The sequence below is a fragment of the Leptonotus elevatus genome, chromosome 1 (genome assembly GCF_054856555.1).
Source record: "Leptonotus elevatus isolate MCC_2025b chromosome 1, RoL_Lele_1.0, whole genome shotgun sequence".
Classification (NCBI taxonomy): domain Eukaryota; kingdom Metazoa; phylum Chordata; class Actinopteri; order Syngnathiformes; family Syngnathidae; genus Leptonotus; species Leptonotus elevatus.
Genome location: NC_141239.1, coordinates 12,694,389 through 12,721,751, shown reverse-complemented (window position 1 = coordinate 12,721,751; position 27,363 = coordinate 12,694,389). Strand labels below are relative to the sequence as shown.

At 40.8% G+C, this 27,363-nt stretch overlaps 1 protein-coding gene and 1 long non-coding RNA gene across 2 annotated transcripts; one reads left to right on the top strand and one right to left on the bottom strand.

Moving 5' to 3' along the window:
* Positions 1 to 57: 57 nt before the first annotated feature.
* On the bottom strand, positions 58 to 25,103 carry ranbp3b (RAN binding protein 3b). Its single transcript, XM_086079432.1, has 17 exons — positions 24,955 to 25,103; positions 18,488 to 18,543; positions 18,203 to 18,239; positions 18,052 to 18,129; positions 17,904 to 17,975; positions 16,992 to 17,057; positions 14,280 to 14,372; positions 14,077 to 14,186; positions 13,869 to 13,988; positions 12,131 to 12,231; positions 11,977 to 12,052; positions 11,793 to 11,883; positions 8,895 to 9,022; positions 8,696 to 8,816; positions 8,433 to 8,575; positions 982 to 1,174; positions 58 to 894 (listed from the first exon to the last, which is right to left on the bottom strand). Exons 1-17 carry the CDS (start codon positions 24,974 to 24,976, stop codon positions 851 to 853), a joined length of 1,551 nt encoding a protein of 516 aa, XP_085935558.1. The 5' UTR covers positions 24,977 to 25,103; the 3' UTR covers positions 58 to 850.
* On the top strand, positions 24,724 to 27,363 carry LOC147180937 (uncharacterized). The gene is made up of 3 exons (XR_015095452.1): positions 24,724 to 24,902; positions 25,430 to 25,613; positions 26,693 to 27,363. It is a non-coding gene; the product is annotated as an uncharacterized LOC147180937 (long non-coding RNA).

Genomic DNA, 27,363 nt, shown 5'->3' with positions numbered 1-27,363 from the left:
GACTGACAACAGGAGTATTCTTCTACCTTTCAAAGTCATCACATGAACAGAAAGCTGCATGGTTTCAGTCCTTTATTCACTAGAATATAGATTGATAGGAAATCAAAGGAAACTGCTATTAATGACAAGTGGACTCTGGCTAGCCGTTACAAATAGCACAAATGTTGAGATGCCTCAAGATGATGCCCCCCACTCCAAAAAAATAAATTACAGTTGCCAAAAACCAAACGCACTGATCAAGTTTGGGGGGGGCTTTAGGAGGAGAGTTGGCAGCGGGTTCGATGCAGAAGAGCTGACGGGATAGACCGGTCGGACACCTCGTGGCATGTGTGGCGAGACGGTTGCCCCTCAGGATGGTGCGGCATCCGGAGAAGGCGGGAGTGCGGGGGCGGCTGTACAGTGAAGTAGAAAGGTCCCAAAGTAGAAACTGCAGTCTTAACATGTGCCATACTTTAAAATGTAGAGGAAAAACACCTTTTACGCTCATCAATATGATGAGCAGAAAAGTCCCAAACCAAAGCTTTGAAGTCTTTATTTTTGCTAGTTGGGAGGTGGGGGGTGGGAGCAGGGGAGGGAGGGGAAACGTAGAGGAGAAACTCCGACACAACAGTAGGATCAGGAGAACAGGACTCCATTGATGACGCAGATTGGCTGGTGGGGCGGGAGACACTCCGGCACTGGTGGGATTGTTGGGGCGGGGAGGGTTATTTCCTGGAGCTAGACTTCTAATATCCAAAAGTTACTGGTCTGGAGGGACCACGTTGGTCAAAGTGGCTGTCCGTGGAGATGCCGGCAGAAAAAAAAATGCCTCCAAAGTGGCATCTCTGCAGGCCGTCTCAAGGCGGTGGCGCTATGTGCTTCCCGCGGCCTGGTTCTCTCCTCCCTCTGTGTTAGCTGCAGGTGGACAAAATGGATACATGCTTCACGAAGGGATATTTGGGGGAGGTGCAAAAAGGACTCTGACAAAAAGTAGTTACTGACTCGTCGCGGGAGCCGAGGCCGAAGAGGAGGCGCCACCGCCTTCTTCGTCGCTGTCATCCTCGTTGGACTGCGGCACCTCGGCCTCGGGGATGGTCGTCACGGGGGCTTCGGGCTCCTGCTCCGCCCGGCTCTTTAGGGCCAAAATCCGGTGATGCAACGCCGCCGCCAGTTGACCTACGTCCTTAGAACTGCCCTGAGGAACACAACAAGAGGAGATCAATATTTTCAAGTTGATCATTTAGGCATCCTTGTGGAAAACAACATAAGGTGTGAAACTTTGCTGCATGCTTTGATTGCGGGAGAGTCGCACCATCTGATGGACATCAGAAAGCCAGTTCGGGGTCTTTGATTATGCCAGTATTGACCCATATACATTATGTCCAAGAAGTGTTCTCATACAAATAGTTACTGTTAATATGACTTTACTAATGCATTCGTATAAGTTTGTGAAAGAGACTACTGGAAATTATAATCAGACAAAAAAAAAAGGAAGCATCGGTGATCTTAAGAACGGAATTGTCGTAAAGCATTAACCCCGCCCCATGGTCCAAATTGCATCTTGTAACCTTATACAGGAATCCTCCTTACCCAGAATTACAGGTGATATTTCTATCAAAAACAATTGTAGATCATATATATAAAACAATCAAATGTAAACCCACAAGTTTGATTTATTGTGCTGTGTGATGGCATCTATTCTTGCATAGTGCATTCATAGCCTTGGAATATAGTATGTCAGGACCAAGGTTATTTTAGTTAACTAAAACTAACGAAAAAACTAAAACTAAAATTCAAAAAACAATTTTGTTAACAAAATAAAATAAAAAATAAAATGCTTTAAAAAAGAAAGAAAAACTAACGATAATTATAGCAAAAATTTCCTTCTTTGGTAATGAATGGTAATAAATGAGTCTGTGGGGATGATTTTAAATGTGTTTTTAAGTAGATTTATTTTGATATTAACCGGAAAAAAAGATGTTTGAAAGTGTGTCACACAGAAGTGACGTCATCTACACCTTCACATGACGTCGCTCCCAATAGTGTTTTTTAAAATATTGCGCATAAGCAATACGCTTTAAAATTTTTTTTTTAACTAAGACTGAAACTAACTAAAACTAAACTAAAACTAAGCATTTATTGAATAACTAAAACTAATACAAACTAAAAGAACCACACTGAAAACGAATTAAAACTAAATTTAAAAAACAAAACGATATAAAAACTAAGTACATGGTTCTTGCAGGAATCACCAAGTTACATTTTAGACCATTATAAGAAAAATGTTAGACCAACTTCAAGTCATAGCGAGCTGGTGCTTTCCGGCTTTCGCGTGTGACTTGAGGCCTTCACGTCCAAAGTTCCCAACTTTTTTTCTTTTTGCATACTTTGCAGGGAGCCGAGTGCCCAATGCCTGCTACCTCTTCCAACAAGCTGGAAAACATACTCATTTTAAAGAGACACGTTGTCCACACTCCGCACTCGGACTAATTGCATAAACTCAGTGGAAACGAAAACTTGAAAGATACGGTACGCGGTAGTGGACACACTGAGCCACCTTATTACAATGCTATATTCACACCAAAAGCGAAGAGAGCGTTTCGCCTCGCTTTACTCACTAGCGTTTCACATCAGAATTGGCTCAATTTAACGTTTTTCAAATCAATACTACAAATCGTTCTCACATGTGTGTATTTTTTTTATTGTTTAGTTATTTATTTTTACAAATTATTCACCAATCTCGAGTGTTGAAAATTGCTTTCTTTGATGATGCAATGGCAATGATTGAACAAACATTCAGTTTTTTGGGGATGACGGCAACAGAGCACATCACCAGAACTCGCCACTTCATCACCGCAAACACGACTTGGCAAAAAAAAGATAGCTGAAATAATAAGAAAAAAAAAACAGTAAATAATGTAATGATTCCTAATAAGAGATAAAGTAATTAACAATGAGTAAAACATAACTCTAAAACATTGTATATTATATATTAAAGTGTTGATTTCATCACATTTATTGATCAAATTTCAAGGGTCATTTGTATTTTTACCGGTGTCCAAACACCCGGTACAATACACAATAAAATTAATTTTAAAAACTAAATACATAAATAAAATAAAAGTCAAATATATCAGTCACATTCAATATATGTGGTTGTACAAGTTTTTTTTTCAAGGCAAGTCCAAATAATGAAATTCAATACAACAGCGTGCCTAAAGTAGCTCCCATTTAATCGGTTTCCACACAAACTGCAGTGTCTTCGTTTGAACACTTGGTGGCACACTGGGTCGCACCCACATAATGACATACTTCCTAGACAGCCGAAGAGAGCCGCTAAAGGATTCTTTAGCGTCATGTGCTAACTTCGAATTGAAGCTGTTAATAATGAATAAAGACAAATACAAGACTAACTGCTGAGAATGCTACCAGATCATCAAACTCAATGTCCGCTACAGGCACAGACAGCGACGCCCATCCAATTGAAAACTATTTGCGGAGATCGAAGGCTTTTATCTGCCGTAAACTGAACACAACAAGCTAGATGCTATGCTAACCACTACAAACTACCCGCCCGCCCAAACTACATTGACTACAATACAAACGCACCCTCTCAAATGTACCACTTTGCTTTTGGTGTGGACGTTTTTCAGCACGCCGGCAGTAGAAACAACAACACAACAGGTATATTTTTATTTTCTACAGACAGTTCTCGGAATGGACATGGAGTGGATATAAGAATTTAAGACTTGGGTAAATTAAGTTTTAGACCTGGGATGAAAATGTGGGTGTTTTTAAGACATTTAAGGGCTAAAATTTAAGTTTTTGAATCTTAAGACTTTTCAGACTTTTTTTATAGACCCCTGTAAGTAAAATGAAAATTCTAAAACTATAATAACCCTGGTCAGGACCACTGTAAACCAAGGACCCTTTGTACATTTACACTTCCATTGTCAAGTTCAGGGAGTGGGGCGTGGTTGAGGACCCAAATGCAGGGAAGCAGAGCGCGGAGGCAGAAGTGGAGTCCAATCAAGGCTTTAATAAAACAAAAAGAAGGAGGCAAACAAGGTACTGACCGGGAACCAAAAAACTAAGTCCAGCAAGGCAATTAAGACAAGATGTGGAAGAACAGGGCAAGAAAGCCAGCAACACCAGGATGTGGGGTAACAACAACAATGGATCGAGCCAGACAGAGGGGAAACAAGAGACAACATACACACACACTAATTGACATAACGGGACATAACTGGGCAAGACACAATAGCAAAACAAAACACAGATCATGACCAAAGCAAATAGACTACTGGTAACCAAAAACCCAACCCAAACCATGACATTTATCATTTCAGTAACAAGGTACCCTTGTAGAAAACAGCAAAGGGTATGGCTGGGCGATAAATCGATTTAAAAAAATTAATTCGAGTGTTTTGTTGTGAACGATTAAAAGAACTATAACATCTATGTTTTTACCCCCTTTCGTTATGCCACGCCCGCAGCTTTCGCCCCTATGAGTTTCCGTAGCGTCAGTTATGTCCTCACACACTCCATACGGGAGGAACTCAACAACAGCAAACAAACTCCCGCAAAAAAACCCCCAAACAGTTTACTATGTTATCGTGGCGGGTTAGGGTTATCCTAGACATTTACACAAGGAAGCACGTATGACAAGAAAGGGGTACAATAAGAGCAATCACCAAAGTGGACACGTTGCACCTCGCTAATGATATGGCACCCACGTATACAGCGAGGAAGACTCGATTTCACCACTTGCTGAAAACGGGAGAACCCAGGTATGTGCAACTCCAGCTACCTAGCCGCAAGTATATTGATCAAGTTGCATCACGCCATTTGCTTAGGCAGTGGTTATTTTGCCGTGACTGGCAACTCAAATGCTAGCGATATTTTTGCTTTGAACGGCTGCAATATCGGTCAATCGCCGGAGCGAGGAAATCTTTAGCCTGCTGTAAATTCGATATTTTATCCTGATTGCTTATAGACATTTACAAGCTTATATGAATAGAACAAATATGCACGTTTATGTCGCTGCGTGGTCAAAACATGTACGCTATCTCGTCAAGACGGACTCGCCTTGCAAGCACTTACCGGTATGAAAGACAAGCTTACTTTAACTCGCCGTGCCCGTGACACTTAGCCTCTGCGTTATCTGTGACATAAAATCCTTATAAAATGTAGTATAGTGTGCTGGTAATGCTGATAACAACCTATTTTCAGTGACAAAACAAATTGAAAAGTGAAAGGAGATCTATAGAAGGGGGTGAACTTAGTGAAGCGGACTAATCACGGTAAAATAGACGATTTACGGCAGGCCAAGACTTTCTTACACTCAATTTACATAACAGTACTTGTAAAATCAGCAGACAGTTGGAGGGGATGAGCTTAGACCTCAATTCCTACATTAAAGCCAAAATGTGATGTTTATTTGTGTCATACTGAGGGGCACAAGTAGCACTGTTTATCTTTCAAAACAAAGTTGACAAAAAAAGTTGTACTTTTCTACTTTATCAACACATAGATTTGCATTTCCAGACGTATTTGATTCAAGGTAGAAGTTTTACACATTGATTTCAAGAGAAGAAATATGGTTACCTTTGTTAACTGATAAAATAAAAGCAAAACTTTTTAAGTTATTGGTTTATGTAAAGATAAATAAATAAATAAATATAAAATCAAATTTCTTTGTCGGAGATTTTATTTTTAGGCAAAATTGCCCAGCCCTAGCAAAGGGTGTGAAATTTTGCTGCCATGCTTCACGGGGAGAAAGTAGCACCATCTGCTGGCCAAATCAAAAGCCAGTCAAGAGGGTCCTTGGCTTGTCGGCCTCACCATATGCAGTTGCATGGTCACAAACGACACAATCAACTAGATTGCGCCTCTTTCTGAGTACAACACTCAAGGAATTGGAATTTTGAGTTAATATGCTGCTGAAGGGACAGAACTCTATCATAAACCATCATCCCCGGTAGTCCAAATTCAAAGCTTTTTGTAAATAGGATCCTCGATATGTAACAAATTTGTATGCTAATCAGAATGTACAGTTAATAGTTTGCCTTGAGATACGAGTTACACGTTTTTCAAGCTACAAGCTGTCATTAAACCAATACTTGTTTAACACAGCCAAAACAGCTGGAAAAAAATGAACTTAAAAAGGTACAAAATGTCAATAGTATCTCCAAAGTGTCTGGAAGCAAAATGTGTCCAACTGGTGTTCTGTGTGTATGAATTAGGGCTGTGCAATGAATCAAAATTCAATTCAACGATTTCGATTATTACCCTCCACGATTACAAAATTGACAAATTGTACAAAAACGATTATTAATATTAGGGCTAAAACGAGTCCTCGTCATTTCTGCCTCAGATACCCGCCGAGTCGTAGTCAAGCTAACGGCAGTACGCATGACAGTACACGGGGCTAACACTGTGAGAAACCCAATTTCAAAATAAACTTTACCTCACCAAGTAGTAGATCAATGCATTGTAGCGCTTTTATTCTGCAGTTGTTTCCGGAAGCGTGTTGTCGCGGTATAAGGGCTGACGACGTGCTCGTCTATTCAGAATTTGTAAACAACGGCAATTTAAATGCCCCAAACTGTTGCGACAGACGTCAGTAACACAACTTTGTCCTGAAGTCACGTTCAAGTTCAGTCCAGTTAAAAGCGCAAGACATAATTATGCTGACATTGTATTGTACGGTGCGCTGCTGAAGTAAACTGGCTGCCGCCCAAGAAGTTTTCTAGAAAATGTACCATGTTTTCAAGACTATAAGGCACACTTAAGTCTTAAAATATTCTTGTGTGTGCACCAAGTTCCGGAGACATTTTCCTTCAAGACAACCCTCGGGGAAAATTTAGCTGTGATTGGTGGGCTGGTTCACGCTTGTTGCTAGTTGGCTGCTGGCTCGTATTAAGGTATAGCGGCAGACAGAGGGGAGAAGGCAGAAGAGAGTTGCAGCTGTATGTACTCGAATGTGGAGATGGAACGAGAAAATGAATAAAAAGTGAAAATAAAACGCCAAATTGCAGTGTGACCTCTTGTCTCCTGTACTTAATTTCATCTACCCTGTTTGGACCCCACCTTTTTGGCGACGTGCAGCCGCTGGGCGCTATCCGCGGAGTCGACTCGAACACCGGCCGAGACCGAGCAGGAACGGATAACAAAATACTGCCGGTATTTCGCATTGTGCAAAACAACATGGGTTTGGCTAAGAAACTCCGGAAAATGGCATCAGCTAAGAGACATGCTTACGAGGCACAATTTAAATGGCAAGCTATCAGTTACGCGGTTGTACATGGGAATAGAGCAGTCGCGATATAATTCCACATCAATGAATCCATGGTTCGGAAGGGGAAGAAGCAAGAAAACAAAGTTGGGGCTTCCGGGAGGATTAACGAAGGAACTCCAACTGGTCATTGAAACTGGGCTTTGAAAGTAAAATTGCAAGAAGCATGGGAGCAATCAATGAGAGAAGGCGAACGCACTCCACCCAAAAAAACTGGGAAGCAGCGCCGGCTGGACAAGGTACGCCACGGTATGTGAATGGATTGTGGACGTCTGGGTTTAAGTGTCTGATATTTTTCATTGTTTTGCTTTCTTCTCTGTAAGGTAAGCATTATTAATTTTGGCCAGAACTATCCCATAATATTTGCTCTTTAACCACCACAAAGCACTTTATGCTTGTGTATTCACGTCCGATCCGTCCAGATCCAGTTTTTTTCACTTATAATCTGATATGACAGCCTTATTTTATTTGTATTATTTTATTATAAAATAAGTGCAAAAAATATGGAGTCAGTGAGTAATGTTACAACATAATTTTTACTCTGAAAATTCACTAGAATGCAAAATGAAGTGCAAAATGCCACCATTTTTTTTCCGGAAAATGTTTTGAGGCACGCCCACACGAGTTCTTTCACCACACACTCCTGTCAAAACTAGCTGGCACCCCACAAGCCATACTGCACCCCAACTTCACATTTTTGCTAACATAAATAATATATATTATTATTAATTCTGTTTGGTACAAAAGGAACTTACATAATCATAGTGTTTCAAATAACTTTATTTGTCTTAATATTTTTTAATGTTTAATCATTTTCTTGTTTTGAACAAAAAAATAATCGTTTTGAATAATCGTGATTTAAATTATTACCAAAATAATCGTGATTATGATTTTTTCCATAATCAAGCAGCCTTAGTATGAATTAGCCCAGTGGAAACAGTTCATGGACGCCTTAAATTTGTCAATTTTTTGGGGGGGAGGGAATGTGCCACATGACCAAAAGGTTGCATATGAATGTTTGTGTTATGTTTCACATTACATTTCTAACCACTAACAACCAAGTGTACACAGCTGAACCCAACCCTCCTACTTTGGTGAAACAACGTACTTGCTTCCACGGCATCTAAAACCCATAAAACAGTTTGGTAAAACCTACCGATATTAGGAAGACTTTGACCCCCTGGTCCTCTGTGTCTGTGGCAGTGACCCGTACGCTCTTGTCGCTTGCCTTGTCCACCTGCATCTGGGGCCAAAGTTTCGTGTTGAGGATCAACCGGAGGCTGCCCTGGGTCCTCATCACTGGTGGGAGTCAAAACAAAACGATGTTTGGTCATCACACCTCATCAACCGTGTCCTGTCAAATGTGTCCACTAACAATGACAGGCTATTCATCGCATACTCATTTGGCATGCATTTTACCTAGACGCGACTGTAGCGTGCCGTCGTCCGTCGACGCCATGTCATTGAGCCTCAGTAGACCCCGCCCTCGCTCTATCCACGACTGTGCCGTCTTCTCAAAGACATACAACTTGCACTGCATCTGAATTGCCAGACAAAGCAAACATTAGTTGAGCATCTCATGCAGGTGCCAAAATGTCAAATGAAGCCTCTATGGTACCTGTAAAACATTGCTTTCCGATTCTTCTCCGGTTTTCACATCCACTTTCTCTAAGATGCACTTCTTGGCTGTAGCTTTGGTGTAGGCTGCGGCAGACTCCTCCAAAGACTCCGACACGCTGTTCAATGCTGAGAAGAGTGCACACTTGTCAAGTGTTGAGCTGACTATTGATGTTGAGAGCTTGAACAGCCACTATAAACCACTTAAAGGTCACTCTTGAGGTTAAAGCACAAATAAGAGGTGGCCAGGAGCGTCACTTTTTCTGTATCTTGCCTGTAAAAGATGCCTTTTATTCACTATTGCCTACAAGTTGGCTTCAACATCCTGCCTGCCTTCACAAGGTTCTAGAGTTCTGCTTAATCAGAGCCAGTTGATTCCTATTGTGGTGTTAATTATTAAGACCTGAATAACAAAGGATTACTCAACAGGAAGTCAGACTCTTGCGCCACCCCCTCACTAAGATTTGAAATCGGCACTCAAAGTGGGTGTTGCCTAGAGGACCGTTGGGGTGTGAATGGGGAGAGGGTTGCAACTCACTCAGAAGCCGTTTAAGGAGGCGTGTACGAAAATGAGCCGGCGGGTGGCGGGGGCGACTACGTCATGCGGAACAAGTGACGTATGTCTCGTGTAATGAGTTAACAAACAGCCAAGTTGTGTTTATCTCAGTATTTAACCTTAAGATGACACCAAACACATGGTTTTTGCCCCCCAAATAAAGCTTTAAACAAATATGTACTAAAATTTAAAAATAATGACCAGGACATGTAGACAGCATTTGTAGACACCAGTTTATCAGCAAAAAAGTTGACTAAGTGTTGATTTATGCTTTAAGCATAACACAAACATTCCTTGTGTAGCATGTGAATTGACTTTTTAAAAATCGGGATAATTTTGATTTTTACTGTGCAAGCATGCAAGTGCCTGTGCATGGTGGCCAGTAGGCAGACAAGATTAATAAAAGGCAAATGTACCAGAATTTAAGTGTCAAGCACGGTTTGAATGCCCTCGAGCAGGGCTATTTAAATACATAATGAAAAGTATTAACAAATATCTTTACCAGATAAAAATGCATGAAGTGCCTTTCGCTGTTCAAATTCAACAAGGAAACGGTGAGTAATTCTGCAAGAATATAATTAATTGCAGCGTCCATTCATCTGTTAGGTTTGTTTCCCCCACCGCCATCGACGCTCTTTGGTTTCGTCCCGCCCTAAACAACGCCTGATTGGTCCGACCTAAAAAAGGTCGGTTGCAAACGTATCAGTGGGAGCAGTACAACAGGTATTCTCTGGAGTTTGTGAACTCACAAATACCGTGAAAATTCAGCTTGCTGGCAAGATAAAGCCGATAGGCCAAAACATCTGAAGCCGCGAGGCCACCATATTAGCCCTCCCAAGAAACATTTGAGATATTGGGGTCCAAAGAACTGAGCGATAAAAGAAAAAGGGGGTGTTCAAAGCAGCACATAATTGTTAAAAAGTAGTAATCTAAGCACACACGAGCCGTAATTATGACCTAATTACGCTACGACGATGACGATGCGTTACATAAACCGCAAAACAAACTTTTATCCCAGTCGCTAGTTTTGACATTTATATTGTTAATATGTTGTTTAAATAGTACATCGATGCGTAATATGTAAAGAAGGTGGAACTCTGACTCACGTTAGCAACTAGCTCCTCCGTAGCAGGACGCTGCAGCACGCTGACAGTTCAAACTTTTTCCTTTTCTTCAGTGAGTAAGTTCCAAACAGTGAATAGCGATTAAAACATCCTCTTTCCCCTCCTACATTCAAATTGGCCACGTAGTGTGTGGAGGACTTGACTCTCGACATGTCCCTGTCCGCAATGCCACCCTGCACTCTAGGGACAGACAGTTCCGCCAACTTCTCCTAATAGGGCTTGCTCATCCTCCACGGAGAAGGTACACACAGTATGAAATTTAAGACCTCACCCAGATATTAAAATTCAATACTTTTTAAGGTGGTATTAATAAATTCAATGCATGAAAGCAATGTCAGTTTAGTGATGGGATCTTAAACAACAAACGTGCAGTCCCCATGGGGACTTGTTTAAGGGGTCTCATTTTCAAAATGACGGAAATCCGTCCCCACGACGGAGTAACTTTAACCCCTGGTTTATACAGTAGTCTGCTCGCGAGATGGGAGGGGTAAGATGGCCGCACTGTGGCTTCAACAGCTTGCACGGGAGTGTATGGGCTATCGGCTCTTCAGTAATATATACAGATCAGTGGTTTGAATGAGAGCCCTCTGCTGAAGAAGAGAGGGGAAAAGATTACACCGCTTCCTGATGAGTATGCCTTACTGTTAGCCCGTCATTGCGGAGGACTTACTGCATGAACTGGCACTTTTCCAGTCAGATTGAATAATTTAAATTTGGGTGATGCTTGACGGACCAGATGAAAAGCTTTGAAAAGCAGCTTGCCGGTTGAATCGGCCTGGCCTAGCGTGAGTACGCCCTAAGGTTTTCCCATTTCTTCTGTGTAAAAGAGAAAGCAGATGCAAAATTCAAGGGGCGTCAGGTCACACCTGTAGTTAGCTTTAGCTGGTTTGAATCATTTTGTGGTCCATCCGTCCGCCCGCCCGCCGCCCCAACCGCCCACCCCCCATGACACGCACACACAAAACTCCAAGCCAATTTCTTTGGTGTAATCGCTGCGAGAGTTTGGTTTGGGTACTGGATTGCAGCAGGCTGGAAACCTGTTTACAGACCAAAGTTGTGGAAATTCTGGATTGGCTGCAGGACAGATAGATTTAAGTTCCCCAAGGACTGCCTGTAAATTCAACTTCCCCTCAAGGGACAATACCGCCTTCTTTTTCTGAGATGTATTTTTGCAGTCCAAGAGAACATAAATTGTCGCGTATGAAGGGGGGACAGTTACCCTTCTCTGGGGTGGCCTCCTGTGACGGAGGCTCTGAAGACTCTGGAACCTCTTTACTGTCTTCATTGGCGGTCTCGCCCTTGGGAGGACTCTGTGATGGGAAAAAAATATAGACAGAGACACGTGGGAATTTTACAACATTGTCCAACATGGCTGACTATGCAAACAAGCCGTCGGCACTCACCAAAACTCGTTCAGACATGTTCTGCCCAAAAACAAATTTCGCCCCACTGTCTGCACTGTTTGTGGCATTATTTAAACTGGAAAGACCGAACGGTTAAATGAATTTATGCCATTACAACAATAATAATAATAATCAATCATCAAGAGGTAATTACCTTGGGGTAGAGATGTACTGCAAAAAGTAATTGGTTCCCTCTGATTGACAGTCTCCTGGTAGGATGTCCTTTGACTTTTCTTCTGTACTGTTCTGGTCCAACTGGAAATAAGACACAAGCGGGAACCACTCATCATTCTGAACATCTTCAAAAATCCAAGTTTAAAATGGGGCGCACACATCATGAAAAAAACTGGTCTAATATTCCTGCCTTACGACCACAGTCAGCAAAGGCCTGATAGTTGGATGTCTCTGAAAGATTCATTATCCTGAGTGATTATCCTGTGGTGTTGGGTGTGTCACGTCACTTTACCTATCCATTCTGCTCAGAATAATAGTCAATGCTAGGGTTGGGCGATAAAACGGTAATTCGGTATCTGGGGAGTCCAAAAATGGCAACGGTATCACTGTCAATAGTCATAAAAATAAAAAATAATAAAAAAACATCAGTGTATAATGACCTATTATGATATTAAACATATTTTTCTGATAACACGTCATTTGTAGTTTTCAAATTAGTAATACTATAACAATTAATATTACTATAACAGATTAAAATTAATAGGACGGTAAACTGTTGGTCATGTGAGTCACATGACCGCTCAAACAGAGCGAGACAAAATGGCCAGTCGGCACAGCTCTGTTAAGCGGTCCCCCCCAAAAAAATGAAAAAATAAAAATAAAAATAAAAATACGCTAGACGGGAACAGTTTATGGCTATAAAAAAAAAAACGGGGACCGGACAGACTAAACAGGGACGAAGGAACTTTTCAACTTTCCCACACATGGGATTCACTTCTCTGGAGATCATCGAGCAAAGGAGGGCGTAGTCGGCGTGGAGCGTCACATGACAGTGAAATGCGGAGACAGTCAAAATGTAAATACCGCCCAACCCTAGTAAATGCTAACAAGCGTAAATGTTAAACCTTTTCAGTAGGAATGGGTGATTAACAATTTTGGTCATACCGTTTCTTTTCATTACTAGATATCAAGGAGTCACAAAGGCTGCCGATAGTCACCTTTTGTTAACTTATTACAAAGGATCTAGATCAGAGTAAATTATTTGTGCTTTATTTTTAAATGAATTCTCTTATGCAGAGTAACTGTTTGCCTATAATCAGAAATGAATTTCTTTAAAATTATCAGCCATTGGTGTAATACAAATTTTACGTATCAAAAGTACTAGTGGTATCGTTTACTTGGTTTCAGTATCTGCGAGTAGAGAGTTCAGTACTCATGGTGGTATCAGGCTGAAAGAAAGTGTTATCGAACATCGTTACTACTCAATATCTATGACAGCCAATCAGGAGTGTTGCCGGACACAAACAGAGGACCAACTGTGTTGAATGCTCGTCGCACAAATTAATCATCACAACAAAAATGACAAGGAAAGAAGTTTGCCACCACAATGAAAATATCAGATAGACTAGGAGTTAGTAAAGATTCTTTAAGTTCTTCTACTACAGTATTATGCTCTCTTCTATTTTTTCCCTCTGGCAATCTGGATGTCCTATGGCACCATGCAGCCATCATTAGCTGGCTGTGTTGTGTTGGTCATTTCGAGTAAGCCACACACTATAGGAGCAAAGTAAACAGGCACATGACTACTACTGTATTTCCATGTAATGTGTGACATCTCACGTATAAATAAATACATAAAAAAATAGTCTATTATGTTGAAAATGTTTATGTGTGTACCCCACTTTATGAGATAAGTGGTTGCACCTCATGGAACCCACCTTTGCTCTGTCTTTGATATTCTGACCAAATACAAAAGAATTTGCTACATCTCCTTCCTCCTTCTCATTTCCTCCTTCATCTTTGACCTGGCTTGGGCCGTCTTCCTCATTTTCGTGTTTCTGAAATGAGCAGGAATAAAAACAAAAACAACAAATTAACAACTGGGACCTGGGAGAAATAATTTCTATGATGTGCATGCAAAGGTACCAGTGACGTGTTTGGGGCGGCTGAGTGCTCTGTGTTGTTGAGGAAAAGGGACTGGGGAACTGAAGGGCCGTCTGACGACTTCTTCACCCCGTTGGTTCCACATGTGGAGTCTGAATTGTGAAGAAAATGTGTGCACAAAGTGTCAAACAAGGTACGAATGACTTTGCAAGCATGTGGAAAAATGTGATTTACACAATACATACTAGATTCTGTGTGGGATTTGGAGGGTGGCGCTTGAAGAACTGCAGGGCGGAGAACACTGCGTTGTTGCTCTTTCGGTTTCTGACTTGGGACGCCTGCAAGACCAAATGCACTTTTTTTTCTTCTAATCACTGAAGAGATTTTTCCATGCAACAGAATGTTTGCATCATTCATCCATAACATTTTTGTTCCTTTGAATTAATATGCAAATCCTGATTTCCACCAAGAGGAATGGAAGGTTTGGATACCGTTTAGTGGTACGCTTAGGTGTGTATATAGGTAGATGGACACTGGTGTTAGTTAATTGGTCAACAAAGAATTGGTGGAGAATTTAATCTGTGCTGTATTTACAGGTAGTTTTTTTTATTTTTTTATAAATATAATATGTGAAGTTTATTTTCTGTTTACTGTATTTCCTCAAATTATGGCTCCTACTCTAATAGTCGCCGTGACCCAATTAGCTGTCAGTTGAGTCAGACAAATTCATTAAAATGGAAACGAATGACCTCTGGTGGTATAATCAGGAACTGTTTTAGGCGCTAAATTCGCCTGCCTCCCTCTCCTTTTTTTTTTTTTTTTAACTGAATGGCACAATTAGTTGTTAACTCTTTGACTGCCAGACGTTTTCAGAAAAGGGATGCCGTCAGTGCCAGCCGATTTAAGCATTTTACTGATCTTTCAAGGTCCACAGAAAATGTTCTGTTTGGACTATGGAAACACACGTACTACCAAATGAAAGATTGGACTTTCATCTTTCATCAGAAAAAAAAGAGTTTGTTTCTACCTTATTCCGTTCTTTAGTAATCAACAATAGAAAATGGTTAGTTTGACCCAATTTCGCCTGTTTTGGACCAAAATACGGAGAAATCAAGCTTTTAGTGAAACGATATTATTTCATGCATTCTAGTGAATTTTACACTTCTTTTTGTCCATGAATGATGCCACAAACACCTAAATAGTGCTTTACTTCTATAAAACACTACCACCAAGAATGAAAAAGTGTTTTTTGATAGCAAAATACGTTTATTTACATTCAACAGTGTAACAATTTGACAACAATTTGGCAAACTATTTACAAATGTGTGCAACTGTGGTGCTATTTACAAATATGTGGATGTTTCAACGACAGTTTTTCTTTTTGTAACACTCTCCTGCGTGCAAGGAGACGCAACAGCATTTGCACAAGATTGCCTCTTCGCGTGCGCCACTTTCTTGCAGGCCGTTTTTTTCCGGGGAATAGCAAGTATATACTGCAGTGTGTCATCAAGTCTAATATCAGGATCATGCTACGGTTTCGTTACGTCTCGCTTCCCCGTGTCCTTCAGTTGCTATACCGGGTGGTAGGAGATGTTCTGATCCATTTTATCCACTCCATTCATGGTGGCATCGTAGTCCAGAAACAGTGTCTTCTCCGTGATCAGACTGTACCCGCTCCTCCGATGAATATGCATTGGACTCGGGGTACTCTTCATTGTCCGATCGAATGTCCGCTTGTGCAGCTCCGCGTTTTCCGGCGTTAGCAGCGCTAGCCGGTGAGGCTTTATGACGAGAGAATAACGGCCGCGTCAATGCTTCCAACTCCGGCGTCAACCTCGGGAGTGACCATCATCATCATCATCAATGTGCATTGGTCGATGCTTTTCGACTACTCTCCATCGTCCGATCGAATGTCCGCTTGTGCAGAAGTACCCGGCCGGCTATTGTGCGCGTTTTCCGGCCTTAGCAGCGCTAGCCGCGCTTAGCCGGTGAGGCTTACTACTGATAGTAACAGTCGCGCCAAAGCTTCCAACTTTGGCGTAGAGCTCGGAGTCATCATCATCGTCGACATCAATGCGCTTTTTAGTATTGATTGATGCTTTCCGTCTTTGAAAAAAATGCTCAAGCGTGAGCTGCTTGTAACCGGTTGCTTGGTCAAGCCATTGTGGCTTGGATCAGCCATTGTCTCCTCAACACTCTAGCTCCGCCTCACGTCTTCTACTGACGCCCACGGTGGGCGGCCCATCCAACCTTGTGCAAAGAGAGTCATCGCTGCCCTCTAGGGGCCAAAACGAGTCTTTGACTAATCATATCTGCCTGATACTTTCAGCACAGCTGCCCAAGGCTTTCCTGCACCCGTTTTTGGAAAAAAAAAAAAAAAAAAACATAGGGGACGTCTTTTAACGTCCTCGGCGCCCTTCTCTAGGTTTATGCTAAACGTTTTATAACGTTTATGGCAGTCAAAGAGTTAAGAAGAAGCCGATTGACTGTGCTGTTGTGGTTATATTAAATAATACAGTGAGAAAACAGGCAAGAATTAAAGTAGAGTCTAGCTATTTCAGAGACCGTTGGTTCCATTCATTGACTGCTTTTGTACATTTCCTCTACAAAGACTCTCCACACTTCACTCCTCACTTTTTCATCCACAGGTATAAATGAAATTATGTATTATTGTAAAACAATGCTTCATTAGTACAGCTTGGCGGCGGCTGGCTGAATGTCACTTATAGTGGGAAACATTTGGCATTTTTGATTGGCCGTTACATCTGGGACTTTGCGTTGCCATTCACCTCTGCCTCAAAACATATTAGATAGATATTACACAAGTTACAAATACGCTTCCTTTACCCATCTGCAGTTGACTAAATAAACACTGCCTGGTTCCTATTTGTGGATTGTACCATTTTGAGTTGTAAAACTTGTCAGAAGCGTGGCCTAAGCTGACATGGAGCACAAACCTGAACTGGGCGCCTGCCCGTGTATGAGAGTTGGTGGCTTTAATCGGAACCCAACTGGCTTCTCCTCTGGCGACGCCCGAAAGCAGGTGAAGGGACAAAATATTAGACATACATCAGTTACATAACTTATGTTCTTTTTTTCACCTCTCTGAGCCATTTGGTCCTGTTACCACGGTAACACTCAGTCATTTATAAGATTATCCTCAATTCAAGTAAACACTAGTCCCTTCGTTTTTTTTTATTCTACTGGCTCATCATGAGACTAAAAATGTGGCAGTGATCCAAGCACAGCAGGAGAAAAACTACAAGCTGTGGTTGGGATGTTTTAGTCATCTTAACCCTTATGCCCAATGTCTCAGCAATGTGTTCACTGGATGCATCACATTCACTGATCTGCATACCAGCTGACAAGTGTAGTAATTCAATAGATTGAAGTGCTGCCTCCATTAGCGAAAATACAACCTATTTTGTCTTTGTCTACTTTGATGTATTTATTTAACTCCGGCTCAATAGTAGTAGTAGTAGTAGTAGAGGGTGAACAGTGGCTAATTTATGAGACAGGACCTCCCCCTCAAAACAGACAATTTTCACATCATAATTTTAATAACCACAATTACAAATTTAGCTGCCAGTTTTGATCAAACAGCATTAATTGCTTTTTGGAAAATACACAATTCAGTATCCTAAAATTAAATGTGGCAAAATAATTTTTCACTTGGATCAAGAAATGTGGTTATTAAGTATAACAGTCATTAAACAGTAGATATAAAGAAAATGCAAAGATTCCACAATTCAATTTTCATGACTATGGAAGAAGCATAAATTAACCGCATCTGCCTCAATGGCTCATAAGGGTTAAAACAGCATTTTCCTGGTCTCATTCATCAGGGCCAAGTCACCCAGAAATCTCACCTGGCTCAGAGTCAGAGTTCCCAGTAGGAGACTGGCAGAAACTGGGGGGCATGAATACATTGTTCTTGGGAACTGCAAGAAGTTGTGAGAAAGCCTCAGCATACAAATCAATCTGTGTGCTAAAAGCAAAAAGCAACAATGTTGTTACCCGATTGTAGCGGCGGGAATGATGAAGTCCTCTCCCTTTTTACTGGAGGGAAGTAGCTTGTGTCGTCTTTATCTGAATCTGAAATTGAAAATACAATTACAATTACTTTAATAACATTATCAAAGCCGTTGGCCTCTTCACAAGATTCTACCTTCTCCATCCTCTGCACTTGAGCCCTCTGCAGATCGCTGTAAAAAAACAAAAAAAACTATCATCTAACCAGGTTAAAAATATCCTTTGATTTGTCATGTGAAAATTTACAACGCTGAACATTGGGGCAACCGTGACTACAATTGAAATATGTGCCTGAGAAGCCCTTTTGTGGAGCCTTGTTTACAGTTCAGCCAGTGGTGAGGAATGTGCTAAGCGATTTCTTCAAAGGCGTTCTTATTTTAGCTTGCAAAAACAGCTTCATCGTCTTTGAGAAAGCACTCACCTTCTGAGTTTTGTCTTTTTGGAAAACAAACACAGGGGGCGCTATGGCAGGCTTGTCTGTCAAAAAAATAAAAAAATAAATAAAAAAAAGGTTACTCATCCAAACAGACAATGCTGTACTGTACACACTCACGCATAAACACGGGGCAGCGCAAGATGGAAACTTTCTCAATCCATGCATACTTACAGACTCAAATGCATTTGTTACAAGGTAATAGAGGTTCTTTTGGGATCAATTTGGAAATGTTCAGGAGCAACTTTTTCTCCTCCACTTGTTTTATTAGTTTTGCTAAATGGACTGAACTTATATAGCGCTTTCTAGTTTCTACACCATATGGGGCTTTACAATGCATCACATTCACCCATTAATACACCAGTAGTCGGCGGCAGCCATACAAGACGCTGCCAGGTCCCACTGGAGGCAAATGAGGGTTCAGTGTCTTGCTCAAGGACACTTAAATTTCCGAAACAGCCCGGTGATTGGCTGGCGACTAGCTCCTCTCGCCCACATTTCTGGCGGATGTTTTAACTGTTTGCTTCAAGTTTTGTGTAACAAAAAAAACCCAGATTTTTCCTGGCAAACTCCCTCCATGTTTGAGAGCAGGTAGTCATTCTGATGTGACTGTGCAGTGTTTCTTCTACATTCATTTTGAAGCAGCAGCCCACCACACCTAAATTCTAGCCACGATGCCTTCAATTTTTTCATTAAAGTAGGAGGAGGGGAGTGCAGCACGCAGCGTTACACCGGATAGAGAGTGAAAAAGACGACCAGACACCATTGGGAATTTCGTGAGTATTGTAAACAGTCTGGCTATTTTCGTCGCCCCCGCCATTATTGATTATTATTTATTGGCATGTGTCGCCGGCCACCATGCACATAGATCCCACGGCGACGAACGAGAATAGTAATCACTGCTTAACCGACATCAGGGCGCAACACTGCCACCAATTTACAAACAAATGCGGCCAACTTTACAGTGTTTGCCGGTAAATAAATAAATAATTCATTCGGTTGCACTGCGCGCGTGCAAGGTTTAATTAGTGGGGCAATGGATGTGTTCGGATCAAGTGCGAGGACAAGTCAAGCTAACAGTCACGTCTCCATTCGCTGCGAAGGGCAACTTCAAAATAGAAGCTTACCCAAGTAATACATGGACGTCAATGCAATAGTCTTGAATTTTGTCAACCCTTGCAGCGTGTAGTGGAGTGGCGGCTCTCTTGACTCGTCCTTTCTCGACGACCAACATCAACAACGCTATCTTGAATCATATTCAATCGCTAATTAAGGACGCCAAGAAACCGTTAGTTAATCACGCCGTGATTGTATGATACAGCACAAGTCTCCGGCGTTAGCAGCTAGCAGTGGGAGTGTAAATATAGCAGTCTCTTGAGAGACTCGAGGTGCGTTCAAATGCAGTCGGAAATTTTAAATGGTCAACACCCCCCCCCCACACACACAAAGAAGTCCATCCATGCATTAAACATTAAAAACTGCAACTATCTAAACAATGCAGGCTTTCTATCGAGCTATAAAAGATACAAACAAGGACTGACTGATATCCATAAATGCCATATTTCTAATGATGTTCAAATGAATCAGGTACCTCGAAGCGAGCATCGAACTTCATTAATCACACTGCTTCAAAATTGTGCTTAGGAGCTTGTATCATTCTGCAAGTATCACGTGACCGACGACGTTCGAAGTTTCATACGGCACAGCGCGTATTGACGACCCGAAACGTTTTTGTGGCTGGTGGCTCGCGATATCACGAGCTGGAATTTGTGCGGTCCTTTGACAAGTTCAATGTCGGTTGGCCTCCTCTGGGTGGTGAAGTGGTACTGCCACTTCCCTTTAGTACAGGAGGCGTGGGTTCGCTTCCCCCCACCGGGAGATCATAGTGAGAGCGGATTTTGGGGGGGGTTCTATTCAAAGTTACTTATATTAAATGTGTAATATTAAGGGTCTTGTTTAATTAATAATTAATCAATACCAAGCATGGTGAAATTTAATTAATTATATTGCTTGTAACTGTTGCCTCATTATTTACTTATTTTGCCCACTAGGTGTCCAATATGTTGCTTTCACTGAAGCACCAAAGCTCCCATTCTTTTTCGGCACAATTTGAAAGAAAGCCTCAAAGGTTCACAAAGCTTCACCCGCACATCTCCACATATTTCATTCGAAGTTAATATTTTTAAGTGTGCACCACATCATACATTACGGTACAGAGTACTGTACTATAGCTCCCTCTCTGCCACAACCCCGCCGAGCAGCACTGTGCCATTTGCACATTTCAACTACCTCTCTGTCTGGCGATCCACGGCACCGGAGCCAGTGGCCATGGCACGCGCACTCTTCATGCACCCAATATTGGCGCCACACTGTGTGTACATTTCAGAGGCTTTCCTGGAGGATATTGATGAGAAGCAGCCCTCAGTCGTCTTTATCGGCGTAGTAACAAAACATACAATATCTCTTCAACTTCAAAATCACTTGAATCGGTGGTCGCCATCTTGACTCGTCATACGCGCCAATCACATTCATGTGCACTTCACGGACAATCGCAAAACATACTTTACACCAACAACGCCTTCTACTTCAGCAGCTTCACGTCATGAACTCATCTATGTATAGTAAGCATGGTTATTATGTTTTAATTGCATTGTACTGTGTGTAAAAATGTCATTAAATTCACTGTGAGGAAAAGTGGTTCAGATAAGGGATGGCTGGATGGATGATGTAATGTAATGTGTTTTTTATGCACTGTATAGAAAGTATATACTGTATATTATGGCTGGGCGATTCTGCCTAAAAATAAAATCTCCGAATTTTTAACAAAAATTAAATTTGCGATTTTTTCCCGATTTTATATATATTTTTTATACATAAACCAAGAACTTAAAAAGTTTTGCTTTTATTTGATCAGTTAACAAAAGTAACCATATTTATTTATTTCCAAACTTCTACCTTGAATCAAATACTTCTGGAAATGTAAATGTATGTGTTGATAAAGTAGAAAAGTAAAACTTTTGTTGTCAACTTTATTTTAAAAGCTAAACAGTGCTACTTGTGTCCCTCAATATGACACAAATAAACATCACATTTTGGCTTTGATGTAGGAATCGAGGTCTGAGCTTGTCATCCCCTCCAACTGTCTGCTGATTTTACAAGTACAAGTACTGTTATGTAAATTGAGGTGGCTGTTTTGCCATCACTGGCAAATTTCTTTTTAGCGTTATTTGATTGGCCAGTCCGCGGAGTAAGAAAGTCTTGGCCCGTCATAAATCGGCTATTTTACCGTGATTAGTCCGCTTCACCAAGTTCACCCCTTCTGTAGATCTCCTTTCACTTTTCAATTTGTTTTGTCACTGAAAATAGGTTGTTATCAGCATTACCAGCCCACTATACTACATTTCATAAGGAGTTTATGTTGTAAATGACGCAGATGCTGATAAGCGTCACAGACACGGCGAGTGAAAGTAAGCTTTCATACCGGTAAGTTCTTGCAAGGCGAGTCCGTCTTGACGAGATCCTCCCTCCTGTATGGAGTGTGCGAGGACACGACTAGCAGAGCTAAAGGTACGGAAGCCTTTGGGGGCAAAAGCCGTAGGGGGTTTGGGGAAACTCGATGTTGTAATTTTTTTTAATCGTCCAAAACAAAACACTAGATTTAATTCAAAAAATCGATTTATCGCCCAGCCCTAGTGTATTAATTAAATTTCTTTCATAAAAAAAAAAAAAAACTTTTTTACATATGTTTTAAAATATTTTTCATAACATTTTTAATTGTAAACAAAATTTAATATAATTTGACTGTGTAAGTTGTGAAGGGACAGAGTTTTTCCCTTGGTATGCTTCATTTTCCATTATTAATTTTCTTGGTAAGCAAAGCAGTGAGAATGGATTTTGCGAAAAATGCATATTGACAAGCCACAAAGCTTCTGGAAGAACGTCCTTTGGACAGATGAGACAAAACTAGAGCTTTTTGGTAAGCCATATCAACTATGTTTATACAGTATAGGGGTGTGAATTGTACCTGGCGATTCGATCCGTATCACGATTAATAGGACACGATTTGATGCCGATTAATACTGATGCAAATCTATAAATTGATTATTGCTATGTTTTTACTCAAATATAGAAAATACCAATCAGTAAACTTGTACATGTACACTTTAAGATTTGTATGATGAAAATGCATTTATCTGAAACTTCAGGCTTATAACTGAACTACTGTATTTAACAAACAGGTTGCAGTCTGTTTCATGTTTGAACAGCCCTGAAATAAAATAGTAAGTCTTAATGTTACATTAATAGAACATTCTTCCATGACTAAAGTGTGAACCCTAACACTAAGTAAGACGTTTTGTTGAATATTTCCATCAAAAATTGATGTTAAAAAATCAATTTGGCCGCATTTAGAATCAATTCGAGAATTGCGCACTCTAAGGTCGCGGTATATTGCAGAATAAATTTATTTTTTAACTCCCCTAGTACATGCAAAAATTAAGCATATCAACAAAAGAACACTATTCCTTACTGTGAAACATGGCGGGGACTCGGTTATGTTCTTGGGCTGCTTTGCTACATCAGTTTCTTAAATCTGTGCAAGGTACAATGAAATCTCTAGACTATCAAAGCAGCCTGGAGAGAAATGTGCTTCCGAGAGTAAAAAAGCTTGGTCTCAGTCAAAGAGCATGGGTCTTACAACGGGATAATGATCCAAATCACATGAAGTATGATTACACGCAGGGCAGGCAATAACCCTTTTTAAAACCCAAATATTGGCAATATTCAGGCTTTGAAAGGCCGTGTAAACTCGCAAAAAAACAAATATGCTTTTATTCAGGTTTTAAAAATGTGTTTACTTTTCAAGAAATATTATTTGTTGTACATTTCCAAGTGATTTCAGTGACTATTGTGGGGTTATCTGTCATTAACAAAGGGATACCAACAATTTTGTCCACGTTCCATTAAAAAAAAACGCAACTACGTACATTTGTAAAGACCGAAGCGTAACAGGATCCTACATTAAGCCTTTTTGATATCGAGTCACCTTGATCCAAATTGTTTTATTATTTTATTTATTAATTATGGAGGATTTTAGAGGCAATTAAAGTGCACACTCCAGGTTTATTTGCCACATACATTATACTAACATACATTTGTTAAATTATTAAGACTTTTATGGACACCCTTTTCGGTGTTCAGTGGGATATGGACAGTGTGAATTGGTTTATTAGTCTATGAAGCCCCTACCATTGTGTCAAGATCGGCAAAAGCAATAGTTTTACATTAGAGATAGCATTGGCCTGCGTTCACAGTCATGTGTCAGCCACGTTTGATTTTTAGTTAATTGAACTAAATTAATTTAATTTTATGCTGCACACACCTATTGCAAAGAGACAGTACAATTTAGTTGCCTGTGATCAACTTTAAATTTTTAGATCCAGCTTTCAAATCATATGCCATTGGGTGTACCTAACGTTGTGTCGGGTGCGTACAATAACGGGAAATACTAGACAGTCGCGTGAATAAAAACTAGGATAACATTGAAATAGTGTCGAGATTAACACACCAATTGGTGGCTATTAGTAGCGCAGCAAACATTCTCGTAAACATGACGACATAGCATGTCTATTTGTGTGTGTGAGACCTGCGTTGTTCTCAAGTAGCACAACACCACCTCTTTGCAAGTTATCGCATTTTGATTCATAAACCAATACGAGCATCTTCCACAGACTTCATCCAGCAAGTAGACGGTGCCATCCGGTTGTACCGTGGCGGCAGGGAGGAGAGTAGTCGAGCGTCGGTCCGGTTGAGAAGGTTCCACAAACGTCGTTAGCGACAATATTGACACCGCATGCTAAATGTAACGACAAGCACTCCCGAAAAGGAGCATTAAGCCACAAAGACAAATAACGAGCAAGAGACGATTTTACCCGCCTAAATGCACGTCAAGCGAGCCCGCAGCCGGCCGCTAACAACATGGGGGGCTGAAAAGAAAGAAAATATCTTAAAAGTTCCCACTCACAACCTAATCGACTAGACCTGACACGTAGTCGTTAGTTACAAATAGAGAAATACTATTTATGGTGATGAACGTGTAAGATAATGTTAAATGTACTAGGCTGTTTAACAAGTATAACACACTGGCTATAAATAGCCGGGAGCTAGCATTATACGATAAGCCCGCTAGCTAGCACGTTAGTATTGGAGGGCGTTGCGAAGCTTTCCAGCTATTAGCCGCATCCCAAACCTTTAGCCGCGTTAGCTTGTTTGCTAACAGTGTAGCCTAGGAAACGCCGGGAAGCACTCGTGTGACTCCACCGGCGCCGAAAGAGCCGCCGGCCAGGCTCTTATCGTCCTTGGCCGAAGCGCAAACGCCATGATATGCGACGCTCGGAACTGGGCAGTGAGTGTTTTTGGGTACCCCCCTCCCCGGTCCACACTGCTAAGCGACTCACCTTCGTTCGCCAAGTCCGCCATTTTACTTCGACGCTCACACACCCACAAGCCACCGCGCAGATAAGACACGCGCAGACCGGGAGAGGGAGCGCTCACTCGGCCGCTGTCGACTAGCTGCTGCGTCCCGCCTGCATCTGCACTCGTCTGCTTTCGTCTGACTGCGTCTGCATTCGTCGCCCTTCGTCGACTTTCGTCTGAGCGCCACAGCAAAAAATTAAACAATGTCACAAGTCCAATGTGACACTTGGTTAAGTATATATATATATAATATATATATATATATATATTCGATTCGATCCGTATCACGATTCATAGGTCACGATTCGATTTGATGCGATTAATCCCGATACAGCATTTTTTTAAACTTAAATTTATAAAATACTAATCAGTAAACATGTGCATGTACACTGTAAGATTTGTTTTTCATGTTTTGCAAATCCAAGCGAACTTGCAGGCCTTTTTTTTTCCCCTTAGGCGCTTTGGTCGTCATGGTGATCTCTCTCTCTTGTCTCTCATGATGGATGGCAACATGACAAGGCCTTTGGCGGTCAAGACAAACGGACACTAAGGAGCCTGAGGCGCTGGAAAGCAAAAGCAGGCACACAGTTTAGATTAAAGAGGGACCACGCCCAGATCATTGACGGGATGATCACGAGAGGTAAATCATAACAAGTACTGTATAAAGTTAAAGTACCGCTGATTGTCACGCGGCGTGATTCACGGCCATCTAAGTGGGGTGAAATTTGTTCTCCGCATTTGACCCATCCACTGAGGGATCGGTGAGCAGCAGCAGGGTCTTGCGCTCGGGGATCATTTGATGATCTAAACCCTCGATTCCAACTCGTAATGCTGAGTGTCAAACAGGGAGGCAAATGGGTCAAATTTTTATAGTCTTTACTCTTTGGTATGACCTGGCCGGGATTGAACCCACTACCTCCCAGTCTCAGGGTGGACACGTTACCACTAGGAACTGAGCTGGTTGCTGTATATACTGTACATGACAAAAACCAAAAACACTAGAAGAGATTTTGCTTATATTAGCTGCTTCAGTGAAACTGTTGTTGTTTGCAGATTAGTTGATAAAAAAAAAAGAGGAAGTGAACACATGACTGTATTTGTTTCAATTTGATGTAACCTTTTAGACAAACAAACCACAGTTAAAAACAAATATAATAAAAATAAATAAAAATAAAAAAATGAAAAATGCCGACAAATAAATTATGAAGTAACACTAATAAATAAATGTTTCCCAAACATTAAAATAAAAATAAATAAATAAAACATTGAAAATCTAACAGCAACATACCAATAAGAAGCGTAAAACATCAATAATGACTATTTTATTCAAAGTAAAAATAAATAAAATAAACACAGATAAAATAAAAACAGCAGTCCAATAAAATGATACTAAATAATGTAAAAATAAAAATTACCGCTAAATAAAATAATAAATACATGCGTAAAACAAAACAAAAACTAAAGTAACGTACCGATAAAAATGATAAACAATTAATGCATTTCTGATGACAACTTATTCTTCTAATTGCAAAAATTGCATAAGGTTTGAATTGTACAAATTTCAGTTTGAACACTAGAGGGAGACATTATTTTAATTGGGGTTATGTCTCCTGTAGTCAGATCACTTGACTAGGTCCAATGTATCAAAAAATGTGGCCATTGCATATGTCATTATAACGCAACACAGAACTTCCTCAAAAACACAACTTCTTTCCCAAGGTCTTACTCCACCTTACCTCTCTGAGCTCCTCAACATCCTACGCAATACGCACCTGCCCGTAGTGCCCGGTGCCTCAGGTCAGCGGACCAGACATGACTTGAGGTGCCGAGGACTATAGGCTCAGTGGGGATCGAGCCTCTTCAGTTTGCCGGTACCTCCCTTCGGAATGACCTTCCATCAGTTACATACCAGGCATTCACCCTCTCTATCCATATAAACATATTTATTCTTTAGCGTTTGCCTCAGCATGAGACTCGGCAGTGTTTCAGTGTTTTATGGTGTCTGCTGTATTTTGTTATTAATTTATTGATATTTATTTATTTTATTTAGTTACATTTGTTAATTTATTCATTTTTTCCCCCCTTTCGGACACATTATTACATCGATCACATAATATCATTTGCAACATTGACATTTAAAAGAAGGGCTGAAGGGTAGAAGCCATGGCTTAAATTTATTTATTTTTTATTCTTAAATTTATCATGTTATTCATGTATTATTTATATTATTTACTTACCCACTTATGATATTTATTTACATAATTTATTTTTGTCTTTATTGCATGGCTGATTTCTACTGTACAGCACTTTGTATGCAGCGATGATGCTTAAGTGCTTTATAAATAAAGCTGAGTTGAGTTGAAAGTCACCAGAAGTAATGGGAAATACCA

Coding starts and splice junctions, on each gene's coding strand:
- ranbp3b (XM_086079432.1), bottom strand. CDS start 24,976: ATGGCGGACTTGGCGAACGAAG. Junction 12,053..12,130: donor CAGTACATCTCTACCCCAAG/GTAATTACCTCT, acceptor CGGTCTTTCCAG/TTTAAATAATGCCACAAACA. Junction 11,884..11,976: donor ACATGTCTGAACGAGTTTTG/GTGAGTGCCGAC, acceptor TTCCCATCACAG/AGTCCTCCCAAGGGCGAGAC.